This window comes from Dermacentor albipictus, chromosome 10, assembly GCF_038994185.2.
Source record: "Dermacentor albipictus isolate Rhodes 1998 colony chromosome 10, USDA_Dalb.pri_finalv2, whole genome shotgun sequence".
NCBI lineage: Eukaryota > Metazoa > Arthropoda > Arachnida > Ixodida > Ixodidae > Dermacentor > Dermacentor albipictus.
The window spans coordinates 25,655,881-25,670,969 of record NC_091830.1 but is presented as its reverse complement, the minus strand read 5'-3'; the positions used below and the strand labels follow the sequence as shown (position 1 = coordinate 25,670,969).

The 15,089-nt window shown below is 43.5% G+C and overlaps 1 protein-coding gene and 1 long non-coding RNA gene across 3 annotated transcripts in view; one reads left to right on the top strand and one right to left on the bottom strand.

Moving 5' to 3' along the window:
• The window catches only part of LOC139051083 (uncharacterized), a 7,915-nt gene extending 511 nt beyond the window's left edge, over window positions 1-7,404 (top strand). Inside the window, exons 2-3 of the long non-coding RNA XR_011509221.1 lie at window positions 2,512-2,554; window positions 2,831-7,404. This is a non-coding gene — a long non-coding RNA (uncharacterized lncRNA). The remainder of the gene's footprint in view (window positions 1-2,511; window positions 2,555-2,830) is intronic.
• Window positions 2,560-15,020, bottom strand: LOC139051082 (uncharacterized). Of its 2 annotated transcripts, none has more exons than XM_070528161.1 (5): window positions 14,858-15,020; window positions 11,166-11,357; window positions 8,533-8,713; window positions 7,411-7,552; window positions 2,560-2,713 (listed from the first exon to the last, which is right to left on the bottom strand). In XM_070528161.1, the coding sequence occupies exons 2-5, from the start codon at window positions 11,254-11,256 to the stop codon at window positions 2,621-2,623; spliced, it is 507 nt and encodes a 168-aa protein (XP_070384262.1). In that variant the 5' UTR covers window positions 11,257-11,357; window positions 14,858-15,020; the 3' UTR covers window positions 2,560-2,620. The 2 variants fall into 2 exon arrangements, with proteins under 2 accessions (XP_070384262.1, XP_070384261.1); XM_070528160.1 differs by having other exon boundaries at window positions 11,166-11,346.
• Between the last annotated feature and the right edge of the window lie 69 nt (window positions 15,021-15,089).

Genomic DNA, 15,089 nt, shown 5'->3' with positions numbered 1-15,089 from the left:
TAACGTCGGTGGTCATCGTGAGGCCGTTTCCCTCGGAGTTGTTTTTCTTTCTACGTCGACCGCTGCTATATGAACTTATTGACAGAATTTGCGGCGTTGCAGCAGTTTGTAGGAGCTCCCCGATAACGAGAATTGTCATTTCGTCGTAGCGATGATAAAATAAAGCAAATATAAAAATGCGAACAATATATTGCACCGAGCCTAGATTTGTTTCCTACTGTATACTTAGTTACTTTCTGAGAGCTAACGCCCTAACAGTCTTTACCACCAGGACATCAACTAATTGCACGGTTAAATAGTGACAGGTGACTCACGAGGCTTCCATTCGTGGAGCTCTCTGCGATGCATGTAGCAAACACTAACACTAATCAGTGCCGTAGTGATTAAATAAAAACATCAGTACGAAGAGTGACAGAGCAGCCCATATTTCGTACCGATCAATATCATTTTATATTATTTTTTTGGACTAGAAGTTTTGTCATTCAAAGATTTCATTCATGACCCGAAGAAGCACTTTAATGACTCCGACAGTATCTTTTAAATGATTATGGTACTTTCAATGGGCAATTGATTTCTTGCAAATTTTTCCTCACGTTTCCGCCAACGCAATCTGTATTGTTGCGTGCTTAGATGTCAACTGGATTGCAAACGGCGAGTGTGTTAGTCCCTCGACAAGAATGAATCTAAGAAGAAATTAGAACATATTTAATAATCTCTTTCGATACCCCTAAGCATCTAAAACATATAAATTTCTCCGACATGTTTGAAGTCGCGTTTCACGTCTAGCAGGTTCCAACTTGATAACCCTTTAGACATGAAATGACTCACAGTTTCCCGTCCGTCACTGCTGAAAAACCTCCTATTGCTTCTAAGCGCAATCATAAAAATATCAGAATTTTAGCAGTACTCACAGTTATTGTGGACAAGTTTAACTATGTACAGGCTTCGGTTCTAACATGCCCAATATTACCTGCAAATTTTCTTGCTCTAGCTCTAATGGTTCTGTTAGCGAACTTTCGCGGACACACTGACTATTTGAGCACGGTAAACCATCAATGCTGCATCGAAAGCTCTCGGTGCTGTAGTACATATAACTTCTAGTAGAAATGGCGAAGTGATACGCTTGTGTGTGTTGTGTTACTGTGTATTTAATTCCCGCTGCTGCACCCTAGTGAAGGGTGAGTAGCCATCTAAATTTAGACCGCCTTTCTGTCAGCCAAGCTGACACCTTGTGGGTGAAAATTTCGTGCCGTTGTTTATCTTGCTAGGAACATTTTGCTATATAATAACTCAGAGATCTGAGAACAAGATGACTGGAGTTTCGAAGTAACAAAAAAATCGGACAGGAACTATCAGAGAATGGTTGCCGGTAGACCTTACCGGTAGACCTGCGGATTTATGCTGCTGGGGACACTTATGGGTTACTCCTATTGGTTAATGCTACGAGGCTTGTGAGTGCTGTGACACTGAAGTGATTACAGAACTGGCCTGCTTTAGAAACCACATGAAACCCTTCCGAGGACAAATATCGTAAGCTACATGGAGTCGGGACTGGCTCACCAAGCCAGCAGCTTTTGTTACATGGTCTCCAGGATCAGACTGGTTCACTCAGACACGAAATATAAGAAACTGTATGGGCCAGACAGCTCTCCACATAAAAAGGAAACAAAGAGCCAGAAAAATGTTTCGTTACAACATAGCCCTTCAATACTTCTCTATATGTCGAATGTATATGTCGAATGTACGTAGTCGTTTATGTGTCGATTGTACGCCCATTATTAGAATAGACGTGGAATACTTGAAATTTTTTCACTAAATTTAACATCGATGCTCGAGCGCGTGTACAGTTGCGAGTGGTCCGTTTCATCACAGGTAATTATGACTATTTCAAAACGTCATTCGAAATAAGAAATACATTAGGATGGCCCCTTCTCGAAGACATGTGCAAACATTTACGTTTCCCTTTGATTTATGAAATATTTCATGGTTTAACAGACTTTCAAAGACAAAACTGCATGCTGGAGCCTGCGTAGATATCTGCCTGTACTAATCATACATTAAAGTTGCGCGAGTTTGCTATATTCATTTTCCCCACATACAGTTTAACGATAGAATAAGCCCCCTCATGAAACTGCCTCCTATTGTGCTTCATAGTTTTATTTCATGTCAGCCTAGGCACAGCTCAAACTTATCGCCTATGTTTCTTTTCTTTTTCCTAGTCATTTTGACATAGCTCTTTCTGACTCTTCGTTGCCTTTTATTATTTTTAAACCACATTTCAGAGTTGCTTCCTGTAGGCAATTCCGAATGACATGTTACCAATATGCGTTTTGTTATGTATTTGTATTTCTTTGTATTTGAATGTTATTGTCCCCCGTAGACTAATGCCCCACATGGGCGATGTATGTATTGTAAGTAAATACCTTAATATTAAGATGCATTAAATGATTATAGTTATAGACTGAATTTCCCTTGTATTCTTCTCTTTATTCCCTACACTTTCATACGAAGAGATGCGATGACCATATTTTCTACAACAAAGACTTCGCACAAGGTATGTTTCCAGTATATGTATGCATTTCTTTTCCTTGCATTAATATTTAGCTTTATTTTTCATGTGTCATTTCGTTTTTTCGACATTTACGTCAAATTCTATACAACCTAGCCGCTTTAGAAAACTTCTTTCTTCGATTTTGAAGTGCATCTTGTTGTCCTGAAAATAAAGCAAGCAGACACTATATCAGAGAACCATTGCTTTTATTCAAAGCAACAATCAAGATGCCAGTGTGATAGGTATTATAGCAATGATTGTTTTCTTTGAAAATTCCAGCAACGCTCAAGATACATGCCCGGGTCAAAGATGGAACAGTTGTTCAGTGTTCGCAACTCATCATATGAAGCACCAAAAGCCTCAAATTCTGCCCGACAGCCATCAGTAGCACTCTAACATTAAAAGATCCCGAGACGTCCTTTGATGTGATGGCATTTCTGTTCAAAGTAATAGTAGAGTGAAATAAGGTTTGGTCATTTTGGGCACTGCTGCCTTCATTAAACAAACGGAAATCTATTTGTAAGCGAGAAGGATGAGGCGATCCTAGGGACTCTCAATTTTGGTTTGTCGCGGTCATACGAAGAAACAACAGCGAAGCCAGAGAAAGGATGGGCCAAATTATTTGCGCGGTTTAAGCAAAATCTAGAACCTTTAAGAAGCAGCGAAATGAAAGTGTACTAAACGATGACTCGCTGCAGCTGGGAGCAGGACTCAGATTTCCCGCACTATGCGACTTTACTAATCTGGCTACCACGGCGGCCATCCTCCCGTTTGCTTTCTTGAGCATTTGTGGCTGTGAGCAACATTAGCTCTGGAAATGTCAGCCAGTGCCACTCTCGGCCAAGGCGCTGGACGTAAATATACTTTTAATCGTGGGCCTCACGTAGTGCCCCAACTTTAGCATTCAAGCAGCCGTGGCAGTCCACTTGCCAACCGCTTTCTTGGATATTCATGCACTGAACAATTTGATACGAGCGGCTGCCAAAAAGTGCCACTCCCGAGGTGGCAGATCACAACTTTCTAACCGCTGGCTAGCAAAAGGTAGGTGGCAGGTAAAAGTTCCCGGCGGGGCTGTGTTTGTGGTGACAAGAGCAATGTCACCATACGGTTTCGTGATGGATCTGTCGCAACGTCTTTGGCTGCGGAACTCACTGCTCTGAACGGTGCACTTCACTTCATCGACACTTAAACTTTACGAATGGGATTTTTCTTGCGACTGACGTTTTCATTCGCACTGTGGGCCGTCAGTTATCGAACATCGAGCTCAAGACCTGGTCACGCGGAAAGCCCCGAGATTTCATCACCGCGTGAAAAGAAAATGCCACATTTATTTGCGGTGCTTGTTGTGCCTTTTAGGGTTAACTGACCTAGCTTTCTTACGCTAATTGAATTGAATTGAGTTGAAGTTTATTCCAGAAGAAGAAAAAAAGTTACGTGGAGGACAGGTAAAAGCTAGGAGAAATGCTTGAGGAGCTCTGAACCCTTAGCACATGGGACAGCATAAGAGCGCGCGGCTATGGGAGTACAACCTACCAAGAGGAAACACGTACATGAGTTATAGAACGTCGCTCGAAAAGGCGACTGTAAATCAGGCATAAAGAAAAAGAAAGTCACCGTATCACACCATTATATAAGCACTAAGCGCATTTCTTTTGGTGACATACCAGGCATGTTAACGTTATTTTCCTTTATTGTGTGGTTTAGAAGTGTGGGCAGCTGAAATTTTAACATGTCATTTCCGTAATTGGTTCTACATTTCGCGACATACCGCACTTCAGGATGCCGTATATTGTAGGTAGGGAAGTTTTTCTCTAGCCTTGCTAGGCTTGTGCCGGAGTCATTATTTTCCCCCCGTAAACCAAGGTTTTATAATCGACATAGCTTGTAATCATACACTGATGGAACCTGAACGATGTGGTGCTTCTTAAATAAGTCTGCAGTATGTGATCAATATGGGATTTTACAAGCTAGGCGTAAAACTCTCTTTTGCAAGACGGCAAATTTGCTGATGTTTGCAGTTGTATTTGACCATACAAGAAACGCGCAATTTACTAAAGAAGAAAATAGTTATATATGAGTATGTTAACATAGGTAGGAAAATAGCAACAGTGGCGGCACGTAATGTCGGTTGTCCTAGGTAGTTTATTAATAATTTAGTTCACGTGACCATTCAATGTCATGTTAAATGAAAAGTACACGCCCAGTGATTTGAAGCTTTTTAACACTTCAATTTCAGAGTTATTTAACCAAATGGTGGGCAGCTGGATATGTATGCTGCGGGGCTGAAATAAAACAGCCTTCGTTTTATTAATGTTTAGTTTTAGAGAGTTCATTTGAGCCCATGCACTAATTCCAGGCACTGCGTTATTGACTCGACTACCTAAATCGGCGCATTATTTGCTCGAAAAGAACAAACTCGTGGCATCAGCATAAATTATAATAATGTGCCGTTTCATCAATACGGACAATCTCATTATTATAAAGTATGAACAGAAATTATCCCAGGATGCTACACTGCAGGCCGACTGTTATTAAGGATTTTATTGAGGAATTTTTTCCTTCAGTGACAAGAAATTGCGTACGGTATAGCAAATAAGACTTAATTTGTGCTCAATGCCTCTTACGCCATAGCGATCCAGTTTTTGATGCTGAATATCATGATTAATGATGTGTGAAGAAAATGTACTGAAACGCCACATGCGGAATACCGCTGCGTAGCAATTCCAGTTTCTAAGGCACATACTGTAAGGCAGCTCCACCACCAGCAACACGAATTCTCGTCATCCGACTACGGTGCCCCAAATACAAGGAATGTAAAATTGAGCCCTTTGCTGCAATTCCAGTTTTTACCAAGATTGTACTGACTCGCTCCGCTGTGGTGTCTGTTCGTAGCTTTTATGGCTATGACAATTCTTTGAGTTGATAAGGAACCACCACTGTATCAGTAGATTAGAGGCTAAATTTAGGATTCTCCTGAACATGAGTAGATTGTAGGACAGCCGCATGGATCTACAACGAAGAATAGCTCCACGTCTCATTTTTAGATCCAGGCGCAAAATAAAAGAAGTTATCGCATGTCGCACAATAATCACTACAAAATATTTGTGATATGCTATGCCAATTCACAACCGCGGGCCTGCCAAAGCCAAACGAGAGCTTGAGGGGCATTATGCAGGGCAGATGGAGGCATGAGAGTTTAGTGAACAGTTTCAAGCAAACTTGTCAAAATCACAGTTTCAAGTAGAGTAAACGTCAAAAACTTTTCGCTTTTCAAGATTTAAGCGGTACCATAGCTGCACCAAATAAAATCTGCCATCCGTGCAATGATACTAGCAGCAAAGAACTCGAGAGAAATATTTTGGAGTCCTCAGACAGCAAGATACTGCGCTGCCGACGAACAAAATAACAATTGCAAAGGTAATATAATCCGACTCAACAGCAGCACTGGAATTATTGAGTCAGCATTGTGCTTATGCCGATTCCTGGTCGCTGTCGTAGGCGGTCGCAACGACATTTACCGTCACCTAGACCGACCATTGAGTCCAATTTCAGTGGTTCCCTAGTCACATTATTGCAACTAGGAAGGATGTAACCGACCACCTCGTGTCTGATGTTTATTTCTTGAATGCCCATTCAGAATTCATCCGTGCCAAAAGACATGTGGTACAACATGTGGTACAACGAGAAAACCAAAGACGTCGTTGCTGTGTTGCGTACACCTGCCTTTCCAATGGGGTTTCTGCAAGCATGAAACTTGACCGTCCCTCTGCATTGTTTGTAAGTGGGCATGACCTATATGCTTCGATTTTCGCACCACGTGGGAAAGACAACCTCCAACTATCCCTGCTGCGATGGACGAGACGCTTCGGTAGCGCACTTTCTCACAGGCTGCTCACAACGCGGTCAACTGCGGCACAAATTTAGACAGACAGCCACTTGTACAGACACGTTTTTTCTTCTATAACGAAGGTACTTGGGCCATGTGCGCATACCCCGTCTTTTCGTAGCCATACGCGATTTCCCTACAGACAGCTAGCTAGAGTCTTATGAACTTTACGTATGTTGAGTGTTTGAGGCTGTAAGGAGTACTTGTATTATGACATTCGCATGTCATACATATGAAAGTATTTTTCACTGCGCAGTTGACGCGACCTTTACTTTTACTTAACACGGCTAAATAAAGAATGATTGTGTGTTTAATGCCGTTAGCAGAATATGTTTTTTTTTTTCTTGAGCAGTGAAACTTCGTTTCTGAGCAACTCGTATGGATTTCCTTCTTAGTTTGGTTCGTCATGCAATTGAATGTCAACTATCTTTCTTCAAGAATTTACACCCCCTTTTGAGCGCTGCCACAGAATTCATTTAACTATGTCTTGCTCCTAATTACTTTTGCGTCAGATTCGTAAGAACCCATAGACAACTTCTGAATATTTTTGGCCTCTAAGTTGAACAGGTTTATGAAGGAATTAGTTATCCCTATAACTTTCAAGGATTAAGAATGGCTGCAGCTACCGTAAAGGACAGAAATCAGTATCACTTGCTAAATAAAATTTCTCTTGCCTTGAGCGAAATTCAGAAGATGCATTCGGTTCTGATATTTTTGCACTCTGCTATGCGATTCAAGGACCAAAATATTCATGCCACACTGGGCTCATAGCAGAGAAAAGGTCTTTTTTTTCACTTCTGCACACCTACCACGGATCGAACTAAATTTTGTGACTTTCCTGCTGAATCGAAAATGGTCGAGAAAGTCGGTCAAGGATTGCCAATAAATATAATGAGGCACGATTTTTTTGCATACAGTTTTGGTTATGAGTTCTTCTCAGGATGACAAGTAGAGTTGGAAGTTTTTATCTCACCGTAATGTACAACCACGCCAAGAATGCAATTGGTACTTTCAGGCTGTTCCTGTACTTCCCTATGTTGATGGGACACTTGTTCTTCCAGGGCTGGCCAATTTGCATGTCGGCTTTCTTAGTGCTACCGCACATCCTGTAGGTGCTGCGATGCCAAAACACATCGGAAAATGTTTGTTTGTGCCGCAGTAAATTTTTACTGTTATCCTCGTAATACCGTTTGGTTGGGGTTGTAAACAATTCTTGTTGCACTGCGAAAGCCAACTCAAAAAGCCAGATAAAGGTAGCATTATTGCATTTCAACCTATGTTTTCTGGCGTGAGGTACTAAGAGCTATAAAACTCATTTATACATCCATGGTCATTACAGGTTATACATCTGGCAGCCAGCTCGAAGATGTGCAAAGTCACTCAGCTAGATTCCTTGGTCGTAACTACAACAGCACTGCAAACGTAATGCACACAAAATTATCCTTTAATGTCCCGTTGCTTATAAATCGCTTGAATATGCAGCCTTGTTTCGTTGCATTATGCTGCTGCAAAAACAAATTCATTCCGTCTCTTCTATAGCCCCCCCCCCCTTCACTTGCATCCCCTCACCATGAACATGCATGTAATTTTTATCCCCACTGCAAGAATGTAACATTTAAAAATTCATTTCATCCGAGAAGCGGCAATAATTGAATGCCTTTCCCGCATACTTTCGCAACCATTATGAATGGGTGTTATTTCAAACACGTTATAAAAGATAAATCCCTGGGCGTGAATGATTTCAGGCAACCTCGAGTATAACTGCATTAAGATTTTTTTTTTAAATGGCAGAACTTTGACCTTCTCGTTGCGTTACATTTGTAATTTTTTCTCTTATTATTTCATCTCTCACATTGCGATCCTCACCAGAAAACATTTTGTGTTCTATTTAGGTGCAATTATATAGTACGGCCACTGTGACCAACCCATTCTGTAACGGCGAAAGATTATGAGAGTAAAAGAAATGAACATCAAATTAATAAAGAAGCCCACGCGCAAAGTGAAAGAGCCATATAAAAGGTGAATCGCATTTTAAAGAACTCTGGTGCCAGTGTCTAGAGATCTGTAGACGCATCGGTTTTAGCCGCATACTCACCAGGAGCCGACCGAATTCAAACAAGGCAGTTTCTTTGATCCAGATGTGATTGTGAATGCCATCTTCGCACGCCTGGTAAGATTCCGTTTGACCTCCATGCTGTAGCTCAAGATCATCGTACGGCCGACCCTGACGTTGGACAGCGTGACATCACGCAAGGTAACGACATCGCTTGTCCTCCCTGCAATGGCGTTCAGAAAAAAAAGCCGGAAATTTCATCAGGCAGTTTAGAACGGTCGGTGCCAGTTAATTAACAGCACACTGGAGAAAACATATTAGGTTAGGCAACATACCAGGGTCTAAAACAGGCATCGTTTACTGAGATGAGAGCATCAGCATAACTTATAGGGTGTATAATGAAATCACAAGCTGCGACGCTACGGCAGACGAAAACAATCTGTACATTTCATTGATTTCTCGTGTCTCGAACTCATTTACAGCGACAACAGCAGGCTTGCACTGCTGAGACCGGCCACCATTGCCGTTGACGTTGATTTCTTAAAATTCCTCCTTTTTTTCTGCGATGTATACAAATTCGTTCTTGCTGACTACAGTATTGCCTGTTGCAGCGCCAATATATCTGCACAGATGCCAACACTCTCCGAGTCCCAATGCAGCACAAGACCTTTACAGAAAACGGAGGGAATGTAAAGTGTTTCTTGTAGAGCTTTACTGTTGCCTAAGCAGCGAGTCTCAAGGATGAGTGGGGCACTTTGTGGCAGAGACTCATTATCTCGGTTGTATGTTTATGTTTGCCGCAACAGTCATTTGCACTGTCAAATTGGTACTACGAGGAAAGGTTCTAATGTTCCATTGTACTCTTTAGGATAGTGCGCGCATGTTATTTTCGGGTGCGCCTGTGTACGTGCCTGGTTACCCTATGTCACTGGCAGTGTTTCGATGCAACAAAAAACAAGAAAAGTTGCGCGTTAGTGCCGCTGGTAGGGCGCCCTGTTGTGCATACAGCCCCGGGACGATGTGGTCGAATCCAAGCGGCGCAGCTGTGCGAAGTTATGTTTAAGAGCGCAAACAAGTATTTGGCCAACATTTCTTTTTCATTAAATATATGGAGCAAATTTGAAAGGTATGCCCCTCAACGGTCGTCCATTTCGTTCTCCGCATGTTTACCCAATGTTCTTACGTAATGCCTAATGGGTTCACATAATGAAACCACTGAATAACATACTCGCGTACTATCAACGCTGTGTGCTTAAGAAACATCTGTGCGCTGACGATGTGTAAAGTTATTTTATCTTGGATACTGACGACGGGAGGACGGCCAGGAAGCGTGTCCGCACGTTGATTATGATGATAACTTTCATGTATATACACGCAATGGAGGATTGGCACACAAACTTTTGGTGCATATTGTGTCAACAACAGCTCTTTGAGATGATCGCCGTGGGTCAATAATGATTTTGACTTCCATACTATGATACCTTCCCACGGGGAAGAATTTGTCAAGAAGCGTGCCCGTGTGTTGGTTATGATGATAATGATGATGATGATGATTTCCATACAATGTGACTTGCCCACAACAGGGCACTGGTCAAGATTCCACCGGCACATTGAACATAAACCAGAAATAAATGAACAAATAGAAGCTTATGTAAGGTTTGTTACGCTGCGTAGCACGGCTACGCAGAGCACATTCGCGTGCCAGTGGTCGTTACCCCAATCATGCAGAAATGAGAGGGATAAATTTAAAGCCTTCCATTAACCACTTCATGAACGCTTAGCTCCACATAGATTGCAACATGCGCATTCGATCTTCGCAACTCTTTTGCTGGATGGATTTGCTTCTAAAGCCCCTGAGGGCCCCGAGGGGAAACTGAGTATAAGGTGGCCTAACGACGAACGCCTAATGCAAAGGGAGAATAGACGCAGCAGTCCCCATTCCCAACTTTTAAGCATGATCCTAGATTAAAATTAAGCCTGAATTCCTTACACGGTCATAAAGAGCACATGTTCTCTTTTTTTCGGGTATTCTGCAACAGACAAAGTATGTATCTCGTGTCGAAATATACCTGTCATTCTATCGTTTAATATTAGAATCTTCTCTTAACGTTTCCCTTAATTTTAGGCTTTGTTTTCTCTAGTCTGCACAAGGCATCGCATGCTTGCACACGCGCAGCTTTCTTTGGACAAAGAATACAAAGCACTGAAATCTTGGAAGCGCTAAGGTATCAACATAAATCTGTATGTTGCAAGCACTTTATCACACCAGGTAACTTCTTGCTAAAACGGAATGTGGTATATACCACAGACAGCACTCAGAGGAAACCTTGAATGGCAAAAGCATTCAATTTTGCTGGAGCAATCCCTGTACAAACATAGCGTCCACTTTGCCGGTGAGATAAACTGTACTTTGCCATATATTTGCACATGACATGATTAACACACTTAATATCTCGCCCTAATATTTCTTCCCAGCCATGCATAAAGTTACAAGTAGTGTAGATCAGATACACCTGTCAGCGACAGGCTCAGCCTCCTCTTTGACTTAAAGAAGCGCACGAGTCTGTTTTGGTGTGTGTGTGTGTTCGAAAACACGCTCCATGCAAATAAAATATCTGTCAAAAGTAACCACAACGTGTACAGAATAAGAAGTAAATTGCAATTTAGAAACGCACCAGAACACGCAGTTATCTTTGGGCGTTGAAGGTACGCCGACGTCAGATGCAGCAAACCAAACACCAGAGCCACCTTCTGCATCGCAGCCATGTTCCCGCTCCTTTCAACAGGTCACTTGTGGCCTTCAACGTTCACAAATCTCCAGAGCAGTCTTCAGTTTCGGATTATCGCACCGAGCACCTGCGGTGAAGCTGTTGATAAGAAAGATGCCGACTTCACTCGAGCCGCTCTCTCTACGTATGGTACGTGACACTATAGTCTAGCGTCACGTGTAAGATAAACCCCCATGTGCCAGTTTATCTATCATTCACACAACCGCTTTTATTCCGTTCCACTTCAGGTCATGCCATGGGCTTTCGCGAAAGCAGACGGTTTTCATGCCAATTCTTTTCAGGAAACGAGCTTCCGGTGACGTATCCTATGCTCTTCCGTCTCCCCGCCTGGGGCTCCCCCATTCCTTATCTTAAGAAACCTACCGGTGGGGTGACTATCAGTGAATTAAGATAGAAAATATGGAAAGTTCAACGAATTGGTATGTATACGTGATAAAGTGGGCAATGCGAAAACTACACGAACAGCAGTGTGTTTTTTTGTTGTTGTTGTTGTTGTTGTTGTTGTTGTCAGTGCACTTTCCGCGCTGTACCATTTACGACTAACAGTCCAGCAGTGACGCACACTTCTTAACATTGTGCGCTGTATAGCCTCAATCTATGCACCTTTGTGAGCTATGCCGAGCTAGCGAGAGTCACGTATATACAGTTAGGGACGAGGCATCCGGCAGGCAGGTTCATCCTGCATATATGCCGCGATTTCACTTTCACGGGTATCGAGGAGTATCACCTGGACACGAACGCACCCTGGAACGAGCATGCGGAATGACTGAAACTCTATTACGAATCCAACGACCTACCCCAAAAAATGCGTCCAGTAATTTTCGACTGATGCGAAGAACACACGTTCAGCCTCACCGGAATGTTCGTCAACTCCAATGGGCTGGCTAAGCTGCGAAGAGAACAGCAAATCTGTTCATAAGCGCGTGAACCTCGGGTCATCGACCTTGTATGCATGGTTTTCTTATTGCAAACAAAAATGACGTCAAGAAAAGTATATTACAGCTGCTAAACTCGAAGCTAAATGGGAATTGAATTCTAATTTCGTCTATGAATTCCAATTTCGTCCAATTTCGTCTACGCAGCAGCGCTTCGAAAGCTGGCTGAAGATTGCGGTTTTGGTAGCAAGGGATCCACTGTTATCCTACGGGATGACGATGAGAAGATTTGTCTGCAGCAGCCGGGAACCAGCAGTCCAGCATTGAATACTCGCCCGAACAGAGTACAAGCTGACCTTTGCAACAACCTACAGCATGGGCATAAGAGGCTATGGCATGTTAAAGCAGCAGGAAATTGGAACACGCAATGAAAGATACCATGCAGAGGACACATCTGGGCCGGTGTGTTGTAGCGATGCCTTATGCCTTATTCTATGCTATTCTTATCATCCACCACACCTGGCCGCCTGATCTAGTTGATGATGTGGGCAGACCGTCGCTCTGACCAGTGGCCAAGCGCGAAAAGCCTGAAAAAGCATAGAATCGGAAAAGGCATCGCTACAAAATACCGGCCCTGCTCTTTCAATGCAAGCGAAACAGCCACCGTCGACAGAACATGTGATCTGCCACCACAGCGACGGTGTAAGCACACAACCGTAAAGCTTCACTGGTGATTTACGGCCGCTGCGGGGATGCGGCATTCCACATGTAGTGCATACAGGCTTATAGTACAGCAAAACAGACTCGTAAATTACTATCTCCCGCTTCTCAGGAGCTGGATTTTCAAACAGCTCTCAACCATTGGGCGCCGTTTAAACCGACAGCAAAGTCGCTTAGTGGGAGCACGCGAAGGAAGCTCAAACCGACAGAACTGAAATATAATGCAACCTGTTAATCTAACCCCTGTACGGAACGAGCGTCTTTTCAGAAGACTCAGATTCATCAAGGCGTCAGAAAGGTCAGAAAGGAGGCCAAGTTGGTAAAGATTCATTATTTTAGAATGCATCACTGCAGGCAAAGCGATATTTTAGGGACGAAAACAAACTGCACAAACGGTCTTTGTGTTGTCCTTTTCGTTCAAGTTATGCCCGTCCATTGTAAGCCCACTCTCTGAAACAATGGTTCTTAAAGCGAGGCTTTTTTTTGCTTCTTCTTTCGACTTTCCCGCTGCTGCTGCTGCTATCTGGCACACCGGGTCGGGGCTTGGTTCAGAGCATGCGTATACATGTCAGCAGGGTGGCAGAGAGTAAAGTCGACGCGAGAAGCTCGTTTGTACCATTGCAGGGCGTTGAATGCGCCCAGAATTCTGTGGAGCTCACTGGGCGTAACCGCATTAGCCTCTCGACAGCGGTAATTTCTCCGCGACCCCCGCAAAAGCATTGCATAAATTGCAGCGCTTGCCCTGCATCTAACGTGCAAGTCCAGAGAGAAGCTCGATACAATAACACAAGGGTGGGGGAAGAGTAGGTAGGGAATGGGTACAATCGACGCAGTCGAGCAACGAGTGAGTAACCAGCCTTGGCACTATGCGCTCGCAGCTCCTATACAATGGGGGGGGGGAGGGGGGATGACGTGAGAAGGCAAAGAAACGCTACTGTTATGTTCACGACAGCCGGTTGCGGGCAAATGAGATAAACTTAAGTTCAAGGTACGATACGTTTCTGCTATTTCTGAAAAACAACCCCCGTGTAAATTTCGCAAGTGGATAACTTACGCAAGGCGTGCAGGAGCAGAGCCGCATTAAAGCGCACCGTACGGCCTACAAGACACTACGGAAGCGGTTGCACGTAAAATTAACACTTCTGTGCCCGCCGCTGTAGCTTTGTGGCTATGGCATTGCTCGAGAACGCGTGTTCAATCCCGAACCGCGACAGCCGCATTTCCACGGTGGCGAAATGCGGCTGAAATGAAGGAAACACCTCTGCCTGTGCGTTCTGTGTACTACGCAGACAATCAGCAGTGGAACACTTAAGGTAACGTGCAACATAAACTCGCCACTCTCGTGTTGGGCTAACAGTGGAAGGGATTAGACATGCGCCGTCAACATCACCTCTAATTATCGTCAGTCATCGCGAACAGTACAGAAAGAAAGCTTCGCTTACATCGATTCCCACAGTGCGTGGAACCCACGTATTCTTTTTCGATCCCAAAATGATACTTTTGCACTATAAGTTCTCAAGGAACGGCGCAGCTTCCTGTGATTTTGGTTCATGTTAATTTTAGTTGGAACATCTGCACATACTCGTAGTTTTGTCATTGAATTCGCAAAATACAAATACTGAACATTCCACCATGCTGCACTATTGCCTCTCTGTCACATTTATCCGAACTCAAAGTTCTTCTGAGGGCTCCCTTCCGTTGGGAAACTCACTGTGGGCACCTTGAGTTGATATATATTTTCGCAAGCTCTGCAAAGCAGAATGACATTACAGTGCCTACCCATGTCAGGCTGACATGGAGTCAACGCCGCTTCCAGAAGATGTTCCCTAAAGCAAGAAATTCACGCATGGCGCAAGCTACTGTTGACAGCAAACTCTATCTTAATCAGTATAGTTCTGCTTGCTCAAAAGCCGGCACCAAGCTAGGCCTGCAATGTTAAACTCTGGGCAAAGGGCCGAAGGATTGTAACCATGCATACCCTACCTGTGACCTGCGGCGAGGAAATCACAGCAGACCAAGAAAGTACGATTAGACGGAAAACAGCACCGTTGTTGGGAAATATCAACGTGCTCAGCAGAAAGTGTTTTCTCGGTGTAACAAGCTTCATATTCAGTATTGGTCTCCAGCCGTTCCACAGTGCAACCGATGCTGCGCGATAGGACAATAGATTGCGTCCAGTTGTTCACAGCGCTCTTTACTTATTGTTCTTTTTTTT